The 23,503-nt window shown below is 43.8% G+C and overlaps 1 protein-coding gene across 6 annotated transcripts in view; it reads right to left on the bottom strand.

The window, feature by feature from the left end:
- Window positions 1-23,503, bottom strand: part of srfbp1 (serum response factor binding protein 1) — a 269,448-nt gene that overhangs the window by 13,903 nt on the left and 232,042 nt on the right. For all 6 annotated transcript variants that reach the window (XM_068029898.1, XM_068029899.1, XM_068029901.1 and 3 more), the window contains one exon: window positions 12,710-12,791. In XM_068029898.1, the coding sequence (XP_067885999.1) occupies window positions 12,710-12,791 (82 nt within the window). The remainder of the gene's footprint in view (window positions 1-12,709; window positions 12,792-23,503) is intronic.

The following is a 23,503-nucleotide window of genomic DNA, read 5'->3' as shown; positions in this document are numbered from 1 at the left end:
TTTAGAGGACAGCTTAGAAGCAAGATACCTGGCCTGCAGCCAGGGCAGGGGCAAGATTTGCCTGAAAAATTATTTTACTGCAATCATGTCACTATCTTATTCTTAATGTTGTTAGTGATTAATATATTAATATCGAAAAGCACCACAGCTTACTGTCATCCAACATAAAAATAATGGAGTGGATACTAATACAATTTGAACTCAAAACCATATCTGGCACAATGTTCACTACTGTCAGCTGTGGCCCAGTGAGTAGCACTCTTGTTTCTGAGTCAGAAGGTTGTTCCCATTCCCCAGAATTGAGAACAAATACCTAGAATGATAGTGCAGCCCCTGCACTGTCAGAAGTGCTGTCTTTCAGATGAGGCGTTAAACTGAGAAACTGAAGCCCCCGTCTGTTCTCTCAAATAGCTGTAAAAGATCTTCTGGTACTATAGGAAGGAGCCGATTGGTGAAGGGAAGGAGTCAATTGCTGAGTAGCTGATAAGTGTTTCTAGTTAATAGTCTAGAAAGTAAAGGCATGGTAGGGCACCTGAACCCTGTGGAATGTACCATGTTGTGAGTATGTGGGAAATCCTGAATGCTTCTTGTGGCCTAGATGACCACATGTGCCTGAAGTGTCATCAGCTGGAGCAGCTCAAGCTCCAGGTTTTGAAAATTGGCTCAGAGGCTGGAAGCATAGGGAAATGGTTGATGGGTGTTTTTGTGACTGGAAGGCTATTTCCAATGGGGTTCTGCAGGGCTGAGTACTCAATCCCTTGCTTTTTGTGGTATATATATCAATGATTTGAACTTGCATGTAAGGGGTATGATTAAGAAGTTTTCAGGCGATACAAAAATTGGCTGTGTAATTGATAATGAAGAAGAAAGCAGTAGACTGTAGTAATTATAGACCGGTGAGCCTGACGTCAGTGGTAGGGAAGCTGCTGGAGAAGATACTGAGGGATAGGATCTATTCCCATTTGGAAGAAAATGGGCTCATCAGTGATAGGCAACATGGTTTTGTGCAGGGAAGGTCATGTCTTACCAACTTAATAGAATTCTTTGAGGAAGTGACAAAGTTGATTGATGAGGGAAGGGCTGTCGATGTCATATACATGGACTTCAGTAAGGCGTTTGATAAAGTTCCCCATGGCAGGCTGATGGAGAAAGTGAAGGCGCTTGGGGTCCAAGGTGTACTAGCTAGATGGATAAAGAACTGGCTGGGCAACAGGAGACAGAGAGTAGCAGTAGAAGGGAGTTTCTCAAAATGGAGACGTGTGACCAGTGGTGTTCCACAGGGATCCGTGCTGGGACCACTGTTGTTTGTGATATACATTAATGATTTGGAGGAAAGTATAGGTGGACTGATTAGCAAATTTGCAGACGACACTAAGATTGGTGGAGTAGCAGATAGTGAAGGGGACTGTCAGAGAATACAGCAGAATATAGATAGATTGGAGAGTTGGGCACAGAAATGGCAGATGGAGTTCAATCAGGGCAAATGCGAGGTGATGCATTTTGGAAGATCCAATTCAAGAGTGAACTATACAGTAAATGGAAAAGTCCTGGGGAAAATTGATGTCCAGAGGGATTTGGGTGTTCAGGTCCACTGTTCCCTGAAGGTGGCAACGCAGGTAAATAGAGTGGTCAAGAAGGCATACGGCATGCTTTCCTTCATCGGACGGGGTATTGAGTACAAGAGTTGGCAGGTCATGTTACAGTTGTATAGGACTTTGGTTCGGCCACATTTGGAATACTGCGTACAGTTCTGGTCGCCACATTATCAAAAGGATGTGGATGCTTTGGAGAGGGTGCAGAGGAGGTTCACCAGGATGTTGCCTGGTATGGAGGGCGCTAGCTATGAAGAGAGGTTGAGCAGATTAAGATTATTTTCATTAGAAAGACGGAGGTTGAGGGGGGACCTGATTGAGGTGTACAAAATCATGAGAGGTATAGACAGGGTGGATAGCAAGAGGCTTTTTCCCAGAGTGGGGGTTTCAATTACTAGAGGACACGAGTTCAAAGTGAAAGGGGAAAAGTTTAGGGGGGATATGCGTGGAAAGTTCTTTACGCAGAGGGTGGTGGGCACCTGGAACGCATTGCCAGCGGAGGTGGTAGATGCGGGCACGATGGAGTCTTTTAAGATGTATCTAGACAGATACATGAATGGGCAGGAAGAAAAGAGATACAGAACCTTAGAAAATAGGCGACATGTTTAGAGAGAGGATCTGGATCGGCGCAGGCTTGGAGGGCCGAAGGGCCTGTTCCTGTGCTGTAATTTTCTTTGTTCTTTGTTCTTTGTTCTTTATGTCAATGGACTAGTCAGGTGGGTGGAACAGTGACAAATGGAGTTCAATCCGGAGAAGTGTGAGGCAATGCATTTGGGGAAGGCTAACAAGGCAAGAAAATACACAATAAATGATGGGATGCTGAGAAATATATAGGAACAGAAGAACCTTGGTGTGCATGTCCACAGATCCCTGAAGGTGGCTGGACAGGTAGATAACATGGTCAAGAAGGCATAATGGAATACTTGCCTTTATTAGCTGAGGCATACAATATAAGAGCTGGGAGGTTGTGCTGGAACTGTATAAAACATTGGTTAGGCCACAACTGGTCGTGCAGTTCTGGTCACCACATTACAGGAAAGATGTGATTGGACTATAGAGGGGTCCATAACTGGAGCATAGATTTAGGGTAAGAGGTAGGAGGTTTAGAGGGAATTCAAGGGGAAATTGTTTTACCCAGAAGGTGTTGGGGATCTGGAACTTACTGCCTACAAGGGTGGGAGGGCAGAAGCCCTCATAACACTTAAAAAGTACTTGGATAAGTACTTGAAGTGCCGTAGTCGACAAGGCTATGGATCAAAAGTTGAAAAGTAGAATTAGGCTGGATGGCTCCTTGTTGGCCAGTGTGGACATGATGGGCCGAATGGCCTCCTTCTGTGCCATAAATTCTACGATTGCTATTTTGAAGAGCAGGGGAGTTATCCCTCAACCAACATCACAAAAAACAGATTATCTGCTCATTATCATGCTGCTGCTATAGGAGCTTGCTATGTGCAAATTGGCTGCAGTGTTTTCTACATTACAACGGTGACTACACTTCAAAAGTACATCATTAGCTGCAAATCATTTTGGAATGTCCTGAGATTGTGAAAGGCGCTATATGAATGCAAGTATTTCTTTTTCCTTACTACATTATTGGATGTCTTACAGATATTTGTACCAAACCCTATCCATAAGACAAACATTCTTGTGATTTTTTTTAATGTACTGTTATTTTAAAGTTTTTTTAAATAAAAAATGTAAATTATTGCTGGAGCCAATTACAGTTTTTTTAAACAAAAACAAATTACAGTTTTTTAAACACTTGCTTTAAAAGAAAATATGCTTATGATATGCCTCAGCTTGAGTGCAAGTCAGATCGATGAAATTTACAGATTTCATCCACATCGGAGCCTGCTACAAAACTGGATTACATATTTGAATTTGGCATTGCTTTGGAACTGAGTGAGTGAGGTGGATTTTCACTTTCAGCATTTCGGTTTGAATCCAAACATAATGAGATGAGCATCTCTCCTACTGGCTGCAAGGCTCCAATACAAAATTAATTTCCATAGCCACGACTCAGGGCCACAGCACTGAAATCCTGATTGAACACAAACCTGACAACTCAGTCAGAGGAAATAAGGATGGCTGATGTGTAAAATTTAAAAAAGAAATACAATGGGATACTTTTGAGGCTGTGGTAAAGTCATATTGTCAATACAGAGTACAGTGTGTTTTACTCCATGTCTAATCCATCCTGTACTTAACCTTCAGAGTGTTTGACACTGATATTGGGTGTGAAAATGGAATGATGTCCCATTCCTAAGGATTGGCACTTGAGGCAAGATAAAAAGAACAAAACATTGAATTGTAAGAAAACAGGATAAATTATAGTAAAGGGAAAATAGCCAGAAAAAGAGCAACATGGAAAACAACAAAAAACTGGTATTGACTTACAAGTCTGAAATTTAATTGAAGGGTTGATGACATCAAAAACTGCAACGCCAAACCTCTCAGCAGTTTGTCACTTGACCCTTGAATTAAAAACATTTTAAGAAATAGAATTATGAATATTGCTGAAAATAGAAGCATGTCGAAGCTTTTCGGCTTGCACTCATCAGGACAATCCGCAACAATACGAATGTAAGGAAAAACAACAACTTTATACTGTACGAGAAGAGAGTGCTGATTGGTTGGCAAGTGAACTCTGATTGGTAGAGGTGTTGCCATGGAGAATGCACCAGTTTATGGTGACTGACAGTTAACAGCTGACAGGGGCACCACAGCCTCACAGCTCCAGCGACCCGGGTTCAATTCTGGGTACTGCCTGTGTGGAGTTTGCAAGTTCTCCCTGTGTCTGCGTGGGTTTTCGCCGGGTGCTCCGGTTTCCTCCCACAGCCAAAGACTTGCAGGTTGATAGGTAAATTGGCCATTATAAATTGCCCCTAGTATAGGTAGGTGATAGGGGAATATAAGGACAGGTGGGGATGTGGTAGGGATATGGGATTAGTATAAATGGGTGGTTGATGGTCGGCACAGACTCGGTAGGCCAAAGGGCCTGTTTCAGTGCTGTATCTCGAAAGAAAAACTGCCAAGCTTTGTTTGAAATTTAAACCAGGCAGCTTGACTCTGATTGGTCAAGACATTGCCCTGATGCATTCTCCATGGCCTCTACCAGAGTTCACTTGCCAATCAATCAGCACTCTCTTCTCATACAGTATAAAGTTGTTGTTTGCCCTTACATTGGTATTCTTGTGGATTGTCCTGATGAATGCAAGACGAAAAGCTTCAACAACATGTCTCCATTTTCAGCAATACTCAAGTTCTGTACTACCAAACAACTATTTAAATACAATTATATTGTGTCTTATTATTTAATCACTTTCAGTAAGGGAAAAGAATTTCCCAGATATTTTTTACAATTTTCTTTTGCCTCTTGCAGGAAATGCTAGTAAGTTTGTTTTTTGTGTTTGGTGGGTGCAGGGGGAGGGTTTGGAAAATGGGGTGTTGGTGTGAATAGGTTACACCATAACAGTTTAGCAAAAGCTCAATGGACCAGCCAGTCCACTGGTGCAAACTAAGGGAAACTTACATTAAGAAGGGCATTCCTGGCAGCAACATAAGCAACTGGTGTTGCATCGCCCTTTTCTCCTCCTTGTCTTCTTCCTTTGAATTGTCTGAAGGGGCTCTGAACTCTGCACCTCGTCTGTTCTACAGGTCCAAACTTTGCTGCTGTACAATGGTGTGCAGAGCATAGCCTACCATAACCATTCAGGAGACCCTAGCTGGTGCGTACTGAAGGGCACCTTCAGATCCAGACCTCCAGGTCTGAAGCGCATCTTCAGCATGTTCAATGACACATCTGATGCTGATAATGGCATTCAATGTAGCACTGTCGGGCTTCATCAGATCGCTAACAGGTGTCATCAGCCAAGTTTGTAGTGGGTTTCCCTTGTGTCCCAGCAGCACCAGCTTCAGTGGGCTTGCAGATCCAAAGACGTCAGGGAACTTGGACTGCGGCAGTACGAAAGCATCATGGCAGCTACCTGGGAGACTCACACATACCCGCATAAATATCTCATTATGTTTGCTCACCAGCTGCACATTGAAGAAGTGGAAGCCCTTGATTGATGAATACTGCTGGTTGATCTGGGGGTGCCCAGATTGCCAGACGTGTGCAGTTGATGACATACTGCACCTGTGGGAAGACAGCCAGAGACACAAACCCAAACGCCTGCTCATTTTGACCAGCAAAATTCACATAATTGCCAACAACCCATCAGTAACCTGTCTTATGAATTTGAGGGCTGCTGTTTGGGACATCCTGGTTATGGCTCCCGCAGAGCTCTGGAAGGAAACGGAGGTTAAAAAGTTGAGGGTTGTGATGACTTTGACATCACGTCATCGATTGCACATGTGTGGCCACTAGGTTCAGCAGGCAGCAGATATCTTCCAGCACCTGATGCAACAACCTCAGGCTCCTGAAACATTGCTGTTTGGACATATCAAGGAACCTCAGCCTCTGCTTGTACACCCTATGTCAATGGTAGGCCTCCTGCAAGTTGCACATCTCTGCTGTCCAGCTACAGGTCTCTCAAAAGCAGACTGTTGGTGCCGGTCGTATTGGTACTCGTTCAAGATTCAATCTAAAGCAACTAAAGCGTCACCCATCCCGCAATGGTTCAAAAAATCTCCAAAGTGTAGAAAGTAACCTATCAACAAAAGCACTATTAACAAACCCTTTCCCACTAGCAGATAAGAAAATAGTTAAGAGTGCAGAGTATTTAATGCAGTATTTCTACGAGTTTGATTCAGCCCCCTCAATAGCTGTTATGGTCTTGCCTTGCCGACACTGGTGAGTTTCAGGAACCCTGGGAAATTCATGGATGTGCCATTAAATTTGAGAGTGAGTTGAAATATTGCTCTAATTAAGGTTTTCAATGTTGAATCTATCGGCAACATACTGTTGGAGCGCAGGTGGTGGAAGAGCAGGATAAATCAGACAGCACCTTCTGGATTTCACCATTTTACTCCACACGAATGGACACGAGAAGTTGCTGTCCGATTTATTTGCTGTTTGTATCACCATTGTTTTTAACCCAAAATCTGAGCCATTCGCTTTTTTAACAATTTTTTTATTTCTTCACAAGATGTGCATGACATTTATTATCTGTGCTTAGTTGCCCTGAAAAGGTGGTGATAGGTCTTTGCCTTGAACCACTGCTTCCTGTCTGATGATGGTATTACCACAATGGTGGTTGGTCAGGAATTCCAAACGCTTGACGCAGAAACGATGAAGGAATGGTGCTATACGTCCAGGTGAGGATGTTGTGCGAGATCTTAGGTGGTGATGATACCCTCATGATGTTGCTGCTTGTGGTTCTTGGTGATAGTACCTTCCTGCCCCACAAATTCTTTCAAAGCAAGCTTAGTAAGTTGCATCCTATAGATAGGATGTAGCTGCATTACACAATGAAAGGAGTGAATATCAAGTCCAGTGGCAAAGGGGTCAATCAAATGAACTGCATTATCCTGGATGGCGTTAAGCTACTTCAATGTTATTGCTACGTACCTAATCAGGCAAGTGGTGAGTATTCCACCACACTACTGATTTCAGCTTTGCGAATGATGGAGAGACATCCAGGGTTCAAGAAGTGAGCCACTTATCACAAGAGTACCCAATCTTTGTCTGCTCTTTTAGCAATGGTGGTGATATGACTGGCCCAGTTATACTTTTGGTAAATGACGATCCCACCAAGATACTGATGGCGGAGGACAGGGCGCTGGTGGTGCTGGTGAAGCTCAGGGAAATTATCTAGGCTTTTTCTTGCTTCAGATAGTCATTGTTTGACATGTGATTAACCTCAGTCTTGCTGCTCAGCTCTTTGGTGTCACAGTCAATCAACTGTTGCTCTGATGTCAGGGACATTGGTTCAGATGCCACTTGATGGCACCTTTCATTTAATGATGATGGGGAGAATATGACAGTAGTTAGCCAGCTTAGATTTATGGACTGCGCATACCTGGGCAAGTTTTTAAGTTTGTCAGACACAGCACCAAAGCATACTATGAGGGAGAGAAGAATGGGTCCAAGACCAGTATGTTAAACTTAAATAAGGGCAATTATGACAGCATGAAAGCAGAGCTAACTAAAGTGAACTGGCAAATTAGGTTAAGGGATAGGTCAATAGAGATGCAGTGGCAGACATTTAAGGGGATATTTCAGAATACACAGAATAGATACATTCCAACGAGAAAGAACAATTCCAAGGCGAGGACCCAACATCCGTGATTAACTAAAAAAGTTAAAGATAGTATGGGCGGCACAGTGGTTAGCACCGCAGCCTCACAGCTCCAGGGACCCGGGTTCGATTCCGGGTACTGCCTGTGTGGAGTTTGCAAGTTCTCCCTGTGTCTGCGTGGGTTTTCTCCGGGTGCTCCGGTTTCCTCCCACAAGCCAAAAGACTTGCAGGTTGATAGGTAAATTGGCCATTATAAATTGTCACTAGTATAGGTAGGTGGTAGGGAAATATAGGGACAGGTGGGGATGTTTGGTAGGAATATGGGATTAGTGTAGGATTAGTATAAATGGGTGGTTGATGTTCGGCACAGACTCGGTGGGCCGAAGGGCCTGTTTCAGTGCTGTATCTCTAATCTAATCTAATCTAATCTAATCAGTATCAAACTTAAAGCATATAATTGCGCAAAGATGGGTGATGGGTCAGAAGATGGGACAGAAGATAAAAAAAAGCAAAGAATGATGAAAGGATTGATACAGAAGGAAAATTTAAGATTACCAGAGAAAGCTAGCTAGAAATCTAAAAATAGATAGCAAGAGTTTCCATTGATATTTAAAAAAGAAAAGAGTTAATAAAGTGAGCATTGGTCCTATAGAAAGTGCGTCTGGGGAATTAATAATGGAAAAAGATGACAGATGAATTCATCAGTCCTCACTATAGAGGATACAAATAACATCCCAGAAATAGCTGTAAATCGGGAAATGGAAGGGCAGGAGTAACTCAAGAAAATTACAATCACCAGGGAAGTGGTATTGAGCAAATTGTTGGAGCTGCGGGTTGACAAGTCCCCCGTGCTAAAACTCTAGAAAGCTTGTTATGGAAAGATAATGCTGGAGCCTTAATTTACTCAGTATCATATTTATTGCAGAGCAAAAATATTACAAACATATAGCTCCTCACTCAAAACCCTGCACCAGTCTCAGTAAGTGTCTGCTTATAAGTGCTCAAGAAAGACCCCGAATAACACCCTCCAAATCAAACAATTGATGCACAATGATGGGGGAGCCCAGCACATCAGTGCGAAAGATAAGGCTGAAGCATTTGCAACAATCTTCAGCCAGAAGTGTCGAGTTGATGATCCATCTCGGCCCCCTCCTGAAGTCCCCAGCATTACAGATGCCAATTCGATTCACTCCGCGTGATATCAAAAAACGACTGAAGGCACTGGATACTGCAAAGGCTATGGGTCCTGACAATATTCCGGCAATAGTACTGAAGACCTGTGCTCCAGAACTTGCCGTGCCCCTAGCCAAGCTGTTCTAGTACAGTTACAACACTGGCATCTAACCTGCAATGTGGAAAATTGCCCAGGTATGTCCTGTACACAAAAAGCAGGACAAGTCCAACCCGGCCAATTACCGCCCCATCAGTCTACTCTGAATCATCAGCAAAGCGATGGAAGGTGTCATCAAGTGTGCCATCAAGCAGCACTTGCTTAGCAATAACCTGCTCAGTGATACCCAGTTTGGTTCCGCCAGGGCCACTCAGCACCTGATCTCATCACAGCCTTGGTTCAAACATGGACAAAAGAGCTGAACTCAAGAGGTGAGGTGAGAGTGACTGCCCTTGACATCAAGACAGCATCTGACCGAGTATGGCATCAAGGAGCCCTAGCAAAACTGGAGTCAATGGGAATCAGGGGGAAAACTCTCTGCTAGTTAGAGTCATACCTAGCGAAAAGGAAGATGGGTGTGGTTGTTGGAGGTCAATCATCTGAGCTCCAGGACATCACTGCAGAAGTTCCTCAGGGTAGTGTCCTAGGCCCAACCATCTTCAGCTGCTTCATAAATGACCTTCCTTCAATCATAAGGTCAGCAGTGGGGATGATCACTGATGATTGCACAATGTTCAGCACCATTCGTGACTCCTCAGATACTGAAGCAGTCCGTGTAGAAATGCAGCAAGACTTGGACAATATCCAGGCTTGGGCTGATATGTGGCAAGTAACATTTGCGCCACACAAGTGCCAGGCAATGACCATCTCTAACAAGAGAGAATCTAACCATCTCCCCTTGACATTCATTGGCATTACCATCGCTGAATCCCCCACTATCCTAGGGACTACCGTTGACCAGAAACTGAACTGGAGTAGCCATATAAATACCGTGGCTACAAGAGCAGGTCAGAGGCTAGGAATCCTGTGGCGAGTACCTCACCTCCTGACTCCCCAAAGCCTGTCCACCATCTACAAGGCACAAGTCAGGAGTGTGATGGAATACTGTCCACTTGCCTGGATGGGACTCCAACAACACTCAAGAAACTCGACACCATCCAGGACAAAGCAGCTCGCTTGATTGGCACACCATCCACAAACATTCACTCCCTCCACCACCGACACAGTGGCAGCAGTGTGTACCATCTACAAGATGCACTGCAGCAACGCACCAAGGCTCCTTAGGCAGCACCTTCCAAACCCACGACCTCTACCACCTCGAAGGACAAGAGCAGCAGATGCATGGGAACATCACCACCTGCAAATTCCCGTCCAAGTCACACACCATCCTGACTTGGAACTATATATCGCCGTTCCTTCACTGTCGCTGGGTCAAAATCCTGGAACTCCCTTCCTAACAGCACTGTGGGTGTACCTATCTCACAGGAACTGCAGCGGTTCAAGAAGGCAGCTCACCACCACCTTCTCAAGGGCAATTAGGGATGGGCAATCAATGCTGGCCTGGCCAGTGACGCCCGCTTCCCATGAATGAATTTAAAAAAAATTAACAGATAGCACCTGGGTCCTAATGGACTTCATCCTAGGGTCTTAAAAGAAGTTTCCAGTGAGATAGTTGATGCGTTGGTTTTAATTTTCCAAAATTCCCTATATTCGGGAAAGGTTCCATTAGATTAGAAAATAGCAAATGTTAACTCCTTTATTCAAAAAGGGAAGGAGACAGAAAGCAGGAAACTACAGGCCAGTTAGCTTAACATTTGTCTTGGGGAAAATGTTAGAAGCTATTATTAAAGACGTTATACCAGGGCACTTCGAAAAATTAAGGTAATCAGGCAGAGTCAACATGGTTTTGTGAAAGGGAAATCATGTTTAACCAATTTATTGGAGTTCTTTGAAGAAGTAACATGTGCTGGGGACAATGGGGAACAGGTGGATGTACTGTACTTAGATTTCCAAAAGGAATTTGATAAGGTGCCACATCAAAGGTTATTGTGGAAAATAAAAGCTCGTGGTATAGGGGGTAACATATCAGCATGAATAGAAGATTGGCTAGCTAACAGAGTAGGCATAAATGGGTCATTTTCTGGTTGGCAAGATGTAACAAATGGTGCGCCGCAGGGATCAGTGTTGGGTCCTCAACTTGTTACAATTTATATAAATGACTTGGATGAAAGGACCGAAGGTATGGTTGCTAAATTTGCAGATGACACAAAGTTAGGTTGGAAATTAAGTTGTGAAGAGGACATAAGGAGGCTACAGAGGGATATAGATAAGTTAAGCGAATGGGCAAAGATCTGGCAAATGGAGTATAATGTAGAAAATGTGAAATTGTCCATTTTGGCAAGAAGAATAAAAAAGGAAGCATATTATCTAAATGGTGAGAAATTGCAGAGCTTTGAGATGCAGAGGGATCTGGGTATCCTAGTGCATGAATCTCAAAAGGTTAGTATGCAGGTACAGCACGTAATTAGGAAAGCTAATAAAATGTTATCATTTATTGCGAGGGAAATTGAATACAAAAGTGGGGAGATTCTGCTTCAGTTATATAGTTCAGTTCAGAGAAGGTTTACTAGACAAATACCTGGAATCAACAGGTTGTCTTATGAGGAAAGGTTGGACAGGTTAGGCTCGAGTTTCGAAGAGTAAGAGGCGACTTGATTGAACTATATAAGATCCTGAGGGGTCTTGACAGGGTGGATGTGGAAAAGATGTTTCCCCTTGTGGGTTAATCTAGAACTAGGGATCACTATTTAAATATAAGGGGTCGTCCATTTAAGACAGAGATGAGGAGAAATTTTTTTCTCTGAGGGTTGAGTGCCTTTGAAACTCTCTTCCTCAAAAGGCAATGGAAGCAGAGTCTGAATATTTTTAAGACAGAGGTAGATAGATTTTTGATAAGCAAGGGGGTGAAAGGTTATTGGGGGTAGGTCGGAATGTAGAATCGAGATTACAATCAGTTCAGCATGATCTTATTGAATAACGGAGCAGGCTCGAGGGGCCGAGTGGCCTACTCCTGCTGCTAATTTGTATGTTCATATGTTCTCGTGCCATTTGCGCTAGGATTTTTAGGTGAAATTAATCCAAATCTATAAGAATTTCACAAACAATCTCTTTCTTATAGAATGAGGTACAGAGTGAAAGAGGTTTTCACTGGCTTGTGGAACCATATTTGGATATAAATCAACAAGGTCTATTTCCTTAATACCCCTTTCATTAAGCATGCCCCAACTGCAACTGGGAGGACAAACAGTCTATACCAAGATTTCTGTCAGAATTGCTCAGAGGCATGCAAACATGATCCTAAAATGATTATATTGCTATGATTTTATTCCCTCTCATGTCAAAAGCTCATCAGAATAGTGTGGTCAAGATCAGAAACACAAAACTGCATTCCACGATTCTATGACACCACACTCAAGTTCCTATGTGGTACACCAGGACACTTCTTGGTCTCCGTAAATTCCTGTCGTTGTCATGTACAATATGAAAATTCTGAATCTTGGCCAATGACTGAAAATTTAATGACACTAAATGGTCAACTAATATTTTTGCATGAAACCATAATAATTCAAGTTTAGCTTCTAAAGAATAGATAACTATATCACTGGAATGAGCAAGCTGCGTTTCTTCAGTGGCAATATATACGCAAGTCATAGATACACAATTTCTTTTCTTCATTACTTGTTTTACAGTATTCTATATCTTACCTTTAATAGCTACAATTTTTCTGCTCATGAGTGGATGTGAGGCAATCCGTGCAACTGCTCGTTCGATTACTGTGGAGTTAGGCTGTCAAATTCAAACAACAAAGAAAATGATTAGTAAATTGGTGAACAATCATTTAAAAGTATTAATTACTACAGCACAAACAGGTAACTGCCCCCTTCATAGCAAGTAACTAGTTAGTGTACTGGTCCCTTCATAACAAACGCCCCCTCCCGCCACGTTCTGTATAACGGAGAAACTATATAAGCCTCTGCTGGAATCAGTTATTCCCTGAAATGTAGGTCAATTTCCAAGAATTGACTGCACACATCGGGATAGTGCATTCCTAAATCCTTCTGAAATCTGCTAGAAAAGCAGATTTCAAAGCAATGCCTCAAGCAATAATTTTATATAGCTCCATCATTAAGATTTCAGTAAAGTGGACATGTGAAATATTTCAGCCATGCCTACTTTTACTGCGAAAACACCCAGCAGTCTAAATATAAATGTTAGCCATTCAAATTTGGGTTTGCCCTTTGGAGTGTATTTCGAACTGCATAACACTCGGGTAATAGTACTTTTGGTTACAGCCATCATTTGTGATGAAAGCCATTTGCAGCGAATTAAAAGTATCATAGAACATTTAAGTGTACTGCTTTAAGTGAAATTTTTCCTAAAGTGCACTGGTATCAATTATTGAACACATAATTCTAGTGGCCACATTTTTTGACAACAATCTGGTTTAATTTTTATGTCAGCTAAGAAAATCGTGAACTTCAGTTGTTGATTTTAAAAAAATTACAAGAGTTATTGTATTTGCTTGATTGAGGGAGCTGTTTGCATTAATCCTGCTGAGAACCATGAGCATGGGAACATGAAATGTCTGCAAAGTAATGTTCCAGGAATATATAAGACACAGCTAAAAACATCAGCTTTGGCTCAGTGATAGTAATCTTGCCTCTGAATCAGAAGAATGTGGGTTTATGTCTCACTCCAGAAACTTGAGTGCAAAATCTAGGCAAACACTCAAGTGCAGTCCTGAGGGAATGCTGCATTGTCAGGGGTGCCATCTTTTGAATAAGACGTTAAACAGAGGCCTTGTCTGCCCTCTTTGGGGGGTGAATTTTATGCTCCCCCCACAGCAGGTTTGGATGCAGGGAGAGTAATAAAATCGGGTGGAATGGTGATGGTGGGGGGACACCAATACCATCCCCCACCTGCCGAAATTTAGTCCGGGGCGGGAAGGCCTGTGAATGGCCTTCCTGCCTCGCTGCCAATTGAGGCCCTTAACTGGGTAATTAACCCCTAATTAAGGGCCTCTTCCCATCGCAGTCACAATTACCCGTGTGGTGGGCGGCTCTGTCATGCACGGGAAGCATGGCACCAAAAACCGTGTGGGCTGCTTCCCAGCTGCAGGCCGGCTGCGGGTGGGGTGAGCTCCCTCATTCAAAGGCACTTAATGCTTGAATGAGGGACCCGGCATTGGGAAGGTGGGGGGCCCGCTGAGGGCCTCCCCCCTGCTCTTGCTGCCGAATACCCTCCATCGTGAGACCTCTCCTGCCCTTACCTACCTTGAGCTTGGTTTCAGCGCTACCCCTCGGTATCTGGTGGCTGCAGCTACAGCAGCCACTTCCTACGTGGTGGCGCTGCAGCTGCCAGCCTGTGATTGGTCAGCAGCTCTGCAAGGCCGGGACTTCCGGTGGCAGGGTCCTAAATTGTACGGAAGGCCTGCTGCTATCCTGTTAAGTGCCTGATTGGCATTAAATTTGGCGGGCCGTCCGTACAAGAGCCAACACGGGGATCTTGGCGTTGATTTCCCCGACGTTGATACCCCGCTACCAGCACAAAATTCCACCCAAAGGAACATAAAAGATCTTAAAGCACTATTTTGAAAAAGAGCAAGGGAGTTCCTCCCTGGTTTCTTGGACAATATTTATCCCTCAACCAACTTCACTAAAAACAGATTATCTCGTCATTATCATGTTGCTCTTTGTGGGACCTTTCTATGTTCAAATTGGCTGCTGTATTTTGTACATAATAGCAGCACTTCCACTTGAGAAGTACTTCACTAATGGTAAAGCACTTTGGGACATCCTGAGGTCATGAAAGGTGCTGTATAAAGGCAAGTCTTCATATATATTTTTTATAATTGATAAATTGAAACTCATGGGATTAAAGGGGAAGTGGCAACACGGATACAAAATTGTCAAAGAGACAGAATGCAGAGAGTAGTGGTGAATAGATGTTTTTCAGATCACAGGATCTACAAAGTGATGATATCCAAGTGTCAGTTTTAGAACCACTGTTCTTTTCAATCAATATTAATGATCTGGACTTCAAAGTTTGCAGATGACATAAAGCTTGGAGATGTAGCACAACAGAGAGGATGACAGTAGCAGACTTCAGCAGGACAAAGGTAGACTGATGGAATGGGCATTTGGAATTTAGTGGAGAGAAGTTTGAAGATTTGATTTTTGGAAGAAAGAATGAAGAGAGGAAATGTAAACAAATTGATACAAGTTTAAACGAAGTGCAAGAACAGACAGACCTGGAGTTTCACATATACAAATCTTTGAAGGTGGCAGGACAAGTTGATAAGGCTGTTAAAAATGCATATGGAATCCTTGGCATAGAAAACAAAAGCAAGAAAGATAAGCTAAATCTTTAAAGATCATTGATTAGGCCTCAGTTGGAACATTGGGCTGAATTTTCTCGTGGGTGTTGGGACCATATGGCAGAAAATATTCTGATATGCCTTTCTTGAATCCACATTGAGCTCCATATGCCACAGTGTTGCCCACTAATTTAATATGTCTAAGCCCCTTTGTAACGTCCTGCTTCCATCTAAACAACCCACTGTCCCAACTAACTTAGTTACCATATCAAAATCCATGGTTTTAGATCCTGTCACATAAATGCATTTATTTTTGAGTAAGTGACACCACAAGTGGACAATAGAAAACCATAAATTTTTAAAATTTCTAAAACACATTTGATAAAATTCATCATTAAAGACTACTCTGACAAAGAGTTCAAGATGAAACCAGGGTGTGGATAAGGAACTGGTTGAACAGAAGAAAGCAGTGGACACTTGTTGAAGCAGTGATGCCAAGGTGAAGAGGAAGAGCCCCTTATTGCTCCCAGAAAAGTTTTGGGAGTAATTGTAAGCTTGGCACTTAACATGAAGCCTAGTTACTTTTTATCTATGTGTTTGTCATCTGTGGGTGATGCCCATCCTAGCTGCCCTGAGAAGGAGAATGTAGGCTGCCTTTTTGAAATGCAGTAGTCCTTGCTGTGATGTGCTTTCACAATGGTGTCTGATGAGAAATCCAGAATAATACAGTTTTTGTCAGGATTTTCTGATTGGTCAGTGGGTTGATTTGGTGAGTGGAACCTGGCACACACATTGTGGTTACTGGGCTCCAGATCCCAGCTCTCGCTGCTCCCCAACCTCGATTACGGGCCCCCAGCTCTCTCTCTCCCCAGCCTCGGTTACTGGCCCCCAGCGCTCTCGCTCCCCAGCCTCGGTTACTGGCCCCCAGCGCTCTCGCTCCCCAGCCTCAGTTACTGGCCCCCAGCGCTCTCGCTCCCCAGTCTTGGTTACTGGCCCCCAGCTCTCTCTCCCCATCCTCAGTTACTGGCCCCCAGCTCTTTCTCTCCCCAGCCTCGGTTACTGGCCCCCAGCTCTCTCGCTCCCCAGCCTCAGTTACTGGCCCCCAGCTCTCTCTCTCCCCAGCCTTGCTGCTCCCCAGCCTCAGTTACTGGCCCCCAGCCTTGCTGTGCCCAGCCTTAGTTACTGGCCCACTGCTCTCGCTGTTCCCCAGCCTCGATGAACCTCGGCCTCGGCTACTGGCCCCCTGCTCCCCAGCCTCGGTTACTGGTCCCCAGTTCTCACTGCTCCCAAGGCCCAGTTACTGGCCCCGGACCCTCACTGCTTCTCGGCCTCGGTTACTGACCCCCAGATCTCACTGCTCCCCAGCCTCAGTTACTGGCACCCGGCTCTCGCTGCTCCTGAGCCTTGGTTATTGGCCCTGGCTCTCACTGCTTCTCAGCCTCAGTTACTGGCCCCGGGCTGTCACTGCTTGGCCTCTGTTACTGGCCCCAGCTCTCACTATATCCCAGCCTCGGTTACTGGCCTCGGGCTCTCACTGCTTCTCGGCCTCAGTTACTGGCCTCGGGCTCTCACTGCTTCTCGGCCTTGGTTAATGGGCTCTGGTTTTCATTGCTCCCTGGCCTTGGATACTGGCCTGCGACTCCCCCACACGCCAGCCTCGCTTACTACACTCTGGTCTCCAGGGAACCCCACTCCCCAGCCACGTTTATTGGGTTCTTGATGATGATTTGTTCGGAGGAGGGGGGTGGGAGGACAGAGAGGAGGGTTGAGGCTTGGAGCACATCATGACAAGGGTGGAAAAATGAGAGTGGGAATGGCATAGGGGAGGGGGAGAATACTGGGGAGGGCGAAACGGCATGTGGGGGAGGAAGGGGGAATGGCATGGGGGTATGAGCATGGGGGTGAAGGGGGGACACGGCATGGGAGGGAGGGGAGTAAACAACATGGGGGGGGGCGAGATGGCATGGAGGGGGAGAAAGGGAGAACTGCATGCGGAGGGAGTGAGGGGGGGATGGCATGGGCAGGGAAAGTGGTATGGAAGGGGTGGTTGGATGGCATCGGGGGTGGGGGATGAATGGCTTGGGAAATGAGGAAGGGGGGAATAGGGTTGGCATGTGAGGAAGAGGTGGGGTGGGTGATATGAGGGATGAAAGTAATGGGATGGGTATGGCATGACAGGGATTGGCATGGGAAGGATGGGATGGGGATTTAAAGTACTGTTGCAATAAAGGTACTAATTTCACCACAAATGTTTTGCATGTCTCTTCTAGTTCCAGAAAATTGACCTTGTGATATTGAAGAATTAATCTGCTTGGTTAAGCAGTGGAGACACAAACCTTTAACTCTATCAAGAGATAGTCTGATGACCTAATTGGAATGTGCGTTTCTTTTTAATATGTAAACTAAGTATCTATCTCGAGATAGACTGAATATAGCAATGTTCAGTCTACAAAGGCCTGAATTTATTTTGAATTTTGACCTGCCGCCCTAAAGCAGACAGGGGCCTCACGATTCGATGCATGCTTTAGATTCTATTGTGTCACTGGGGCCTTAAGTGCATTTTAACTGGGGTCTGAACAGGAAACCTCTGTGGGTTGGCAGCGGTTGGCAGACAGAAGAGGCTCTCCAAGATAAGTGTAAAATTTTCCTTTGTGGTGCCAGGATGAACAGTATTGTTCCCTGGGTCCCAAAAGGAAAATCATGACCTCCCAGCCTCTTCCCGCCTGAAAATCCATTTTGAGCACACCCACCCATCCATCCCACGACTTACCTCCTTTCCGGCAAGCATCCCTTAATGTCAGTCCACCTAATATCCTTTCTTCCTCCTACTACTTAAAACCTACCTCCCACCTGTACCACCTGCTAAAGCCTGGCTACCTGACCCGAACCTGACTACGTGTTGGGTTCGGGTCGGGTCTATATTCCGTGTCCAGCATTTGGGCTCGGGTTGGGTTGGGCTGGACGGTGCTGCTTCCGGAAGTCATGGGATCAGACTTACCCATGATTCCCCACAACTCCATCTTCAGGAATAGCCTGCTGCTGGAACGGATGAAGGAGATTCGTGTTGGGTTGGGCGCGAAAAACAGTTAAAGGACTCGGGCTTGGGTCGGGGTCGGGGTCGGGTTCGGGTTGGTTGTGGTCAGGTCAGCCCAGATCGGGTTTTAATTTTATACCCGAGTCAGGCTTTACCACCTGCCCTAAACCTGCTAAGGGTTAAAATCAAACAACAAATTTACATTTTTAGCAGGTTTGTATTTTGCATTCGGGGGAAAAAATTCAGATTATATGTTATAGCTGCTTTAATCTTCTACTATATGTCAAAGGTAATACAGTCACTAATGCACAAGGCAAGGCCTAAAACAATCCCTTTGATACACAGTAACAAGGCTTATTATTAACTTAGATATTTTAAAATGTTTGCTTCAGCACAGTACTGTCCAGAAAGCTATTTTATATAATGATTTTGTGCTAGAAGGGACCCAGTTTCCTGAATTAACACTACTCTTCAGCATAACAAATGAGATAAAAACTGAGGACAAAAACCATGTAGATGTCAGACAAGTTAATTATAAAAGGTGAATCATAGATGGACATTTTCTAGTGACTTATATATACTTTGCTACACAAAACTAAATGCAGAGAAAATGCTCCTACAAATCTGAGGGGAAAAAAAGATACAGCAATGGAAAAGCATCAGAAATTTCACAAGCCAACAGGTCACGACATACCAACCGAGCACAGTCCGTATATACAAATAATTCCTAGCATGTAAATGTACACTGCTGTATGTTCAGGCGTGACAAAATCATGTATTGAAAGGTCAGGACCTGCAGGTAGTGCCAGGAGGATGACTGTTGGATCGGGAACATAAACTAAAATTCTTCATTACTGTCTTATACTAGTGTTGATAAGCTGTAATTTAAACAAAGGCCCATAATTTTCAATCAAAGTAATGGAGCTTGCCATTATTTCTGTGGAAATGCCACTTCAGGCAGGGCCAATGCACAGTTAAATGTGAAACCTAAAAGTTGCTGTTAGAGGACGGTTGTTCCGCTGTTGTTTTGTGAAAATGCCACCTATTTGCCTCACCACAGAAATGCAATAAATGCTGTTAAGTTGCTGTATTTGCACAGTAGATACGAACCAAACTCATCACAGAAAGTTAAGTCAGATCTTTCCAAGTCTAAGTATCCTTTCAACAATGTGTAAGAGTTAATTACTGCTAGTCAACCTTTCTGGTGCTGACAGTTAACTACTACAAGTGTGCAGTTTCATTCCTTCATGCTTTAATTGTTGTTGGAGATTTTAAAAGTATAAAAAAGTTAAATGTTCTTACTTTTCCTTTCAGTTTCTTTTTCTCTCTCTCAATCCATTTTCTTTCCTCTCTTTATTTTTATTTCCATGCCTGATTTGACATTGAATTCACCCACTCTGAGGGGGGAGCTTTATGCTCTCCACCATGACAACTTTGAAGGTGAGGAGAGCATATAATCAGGTGGGATGGTCAGTGGCGGGGGGGGGGGGGGGGGGGGCAGGGGAGGTGGGGTGGTGTCCTGACACCTTCCTGCTTCCACCCAAATTGTCCAGGGTGGGAAGGCTCATCGACAGCTTTCCCGCCCTACTGCCAATTGAGGCCCTTTAATGGGCAATTAATGCCTAATTAAGGGTCTCATCCCATCTCTGCATTAGCCCTGTGGCGAGCAGGCCTGTCGCCACACGAGGAGCACGCCAAGCAAACCCGTGCGGGCTGCTTTCAGGCTCCGTGGCGGGTCTTTTGTTAAAAGACACTTAGTGTCGGGTTGAGGTACTGGGCATTGGGAAGGGTGGGTTTGCTGACAGCCACCCCCCTACCCTTGCTGCTGCCACCCCCCCACACACCCCTCCTGCGACCCATAGCACGTAAACCCTTCCCACCCTAACTTACCTGTGGCCTGTGTCCAGCGCCTCTGGTGAGTCCAGTACTGGCAGCAGCCACCGACTTTGTGGTGGTGCTGCTCAGTTAAACAGCTGCTGCCTCTGATTGTTTGGCAGCTCTCAGCAGGTGGGACGTCTGTTGCCGGTGTCTTTAATCCCAGGGAAGGCCCGCTGCTGTCCACTTAAGTGCCTAATTGGCATGTAATGCGGCGAGCTTTCCCCAAAGGAGGCGATGCGTGGCTCTCGCCTGCGCATTAGCTTAATCTGATTAAGGAGATACCCAGTTGCTTGCCCTGCTCACTCAGGTCCCAGATGCCAAGTTTCCCTCATTTCAACATTATCAGCTAATAACTTTTAGCAACTTGCCAAGCAACAATTTTTAAAAACTTAAACGACGGGGGGCAAACACTGATGGCAGATACCATTAGATACCCTGCACACCAAATAATGGCCAATGTTTACAGCAGTACATTGCTGGTCAAGCCTGAACAACTTGGAAGAGAAAAAGAACTTCTATTTATTAAGGATCATTCATATGCTCAGGATATTCCAATGTGCTTTACAACCAATTAATTAATTTTGAAATGTTGCCACTGTCATGCAATTACTAATTTGCAAACAGCAAGGCATAAAACAGGGAAAAAGAAAATGACCAGATAATATTTTTTATTGATGGCATTGTTTCAACTGCAAAGCCTGAATTAGTTACTGCACAGGATGTTGTTGAACATTTCAGCTTCACATATACATTATAGGGATAATTTCATTCAGCCAGCATACAGCATCCATTCCGTAGATTGCCCTTCAGCTAAGGCTAGTCCAGACCCAACACCAGTCATTTCAGCATTGGGGATAAAAAATGAAATCAGACTACATTTTTTATTAATTAAAAGTCTTCTCATATACATTATATATGTGTATGTATATATACAATATAGGAATTATTCAAAAAGAAGCATTTTATAACTATGTACTCATGCAGAAATCACATTCAGTGCTGGCTATTCGCATGTATGGACTGCTTCAAATAAACCCAGTGGAAGAAAATCTAAAGACATAGACCAGATGTGCTCTATGCATTGAGTAGAGGTGAGCTCCCAGGAAACTTTCCTTCTGCTCTAGCTACACAAGAGCACATAATGCAATTCCCTAATTTAACCGCTGATTTCGGTTAGAGTACGAGACCTTGTGACCTGCCTTAATTTCAACACAGTGAAGGTTCAGCAATGAGGAAATATGTATATTTGGATCATTGAGGCAACGAAGGAGAAAGGTTCATAGGATCAATGAGACCAGGAATGTCATAAAAAGTGCAATATAGAGAGGTTTAAGGCTAAAGATGGGAAGGGTGGTTATAATGTGTGTCATGACAGTGGGGTCAGGACAATGCTACTCCAGCATCAGATTTGCCTGAATGAGTGCAGCTCCAACAACACTCGAGAAGCTTGAAATCATCCAGGGCAAAGTAGCCCCCTTGATTGGCACCATCCACCACCAGCACACAGTGACAGCAGTGTACACCATCTACAAGATGCACTGCAGCAACTTGCCAAGGCTCCTTCGATAGCACCGTCCAAACCCGTGACCTTTACCACCTAGGACAGGGGAAGCAGATGCATGGGAACACCACCACCTGCATGTTCTCGCCCAAACCACACACCATCCTGACCTGGAACTGTATTACTGTTCCTTCAGTGTCACTGGGTTAAAATCCTGGAACTCCTCCTCTAACACAACTGTGCTTGTACCCACACCTCACAAAGCCAGATCACCACCACCTTAAGGGCAGTCAGGGATGAGCAACAAATGCTGGCCTTGCCAGTGACACTCAATGAACAAGAAATCTTGTGTTATTCTGCTCCTCCCTCAAGTGATGAAACAGCTAAGTTGAAGCTCAGTTCAATTGCTCAACACTAAGTTTTTTGTGTTGAATTTACACTGCTTTGGGCAATATACTTCCTACCATTAATGAACCAAGCAGGAAATTGTGCTCTGTGTCGAACTATGACAAATCAGTTTCCCAGACTTCTGGACACAATGTTGTTTTCATCTTAAAGTTGTGCACAGCTCAGAAATTATGCTGTGTGGGGTCAAAGACGCTCTGTTGTCAACAACTGCTTTATGATTCTCTATTTGATCATGTAGTAAACAATCAGCTAAACATCATACAAAACTTTCATTTTTGGTCAGAATTGCCTTTTTAAGCAATTGTTTTTCAGCAGTCCTGCAGATGTTAACTTCTTAAAGTATAACCTTACATAAATGATTTTAAACAATATAAACAAATGAAGTTGATCACAAATATAAAGTGATCAGTTACAATTACTGATTAGGCAAGACTGAAACTTGAACAGTTTACAAGCACATGGGACATAAAGTAGAATTTCTTTTCATCCTAACCAAATTAAACGCTTTGGATCACTTAACAACTGTATATTGAACAAAGATCAAATTGAACTCAGCCATAAATATTCTAGACACTATTTTCATTGTATGTAATATATTAAGGATTTTGATCTGTGGAAAAATACACAATCTAAACACATAAAAAAGTTGTTTTACTGATTTGGCATCTAAAATTAGTAAGTGACGGGTCTGACACCACACCGCAGACACCACTTGTGGATCTGACTAAAACCATATTTGCCTAGTACCATAATCCAACAAAACACCTGCATCTTTAGCACTGTAGACAAATTTCAATTACTTAGTTACCCATGTTGGAATTTTTTTTAAACCTGTCATACTACCAGTCATTAAGATATTCTAAATTTTGCCGACTTTAATCAGAGGATGCTGGCTGACTGGTTATTTCAGTTGTCAGTACAATTCAATTCCTTGATTGATTATTTAGATAAAAGATTTAGATAAAAATGTCATAAACAGCATCACAAACAGGCTTTGTCAATTGGTAACATATCTTGAAGCACCATTTACAACAACTTATATATATATTGCACCTTTAACGTAGTAAAACGTCCCAAGGTGCTCCACAGGAGCACTATCAACCAAAAATTGACACTGAGCCACAGCAGATGATCAAAAGCTCAGTCAAAGAAGTAGGTTTTAAGAAGCATCTTAAAGGAGGAGACAGAGAGAGGAAGAGAGACGGAGAAGTTTAGGGAGGAAATTCCAGAGGTTAGGGCCTTGGCAACTGAAGGAACGGCTGCCAATGGAATGTTTAAAATCAGGGATGCTCAGGCAGCCAGAATTGGAGGCATCTTGGAGGGATGTAGGGCTAGAGGAGTTTACAGAGTTAGGGAGGAGC

This window comes from Heterodontus francisci, chromosome 4, assembly GCF_036365525.1.
Source record: "Heterodontus francisci isolate sHetFra1 chromosome 4, sHetFra1.hap1, whole genome shotgun sequence".
In the NCBI taxonomy this organism is placed as follows: domain Eukaryota; kingdom Metazoa; phylum Chordata; class Chondrichthyes; order Heterodontiformes; family Heterodontidae; genus Heterodontus; species Heterodontus francisci.
The sequence above is the reverse complement of the archived record's forward strand: the minus strand, read 5'-3'. Positions and strand labels throughout refer to the sequence as shown.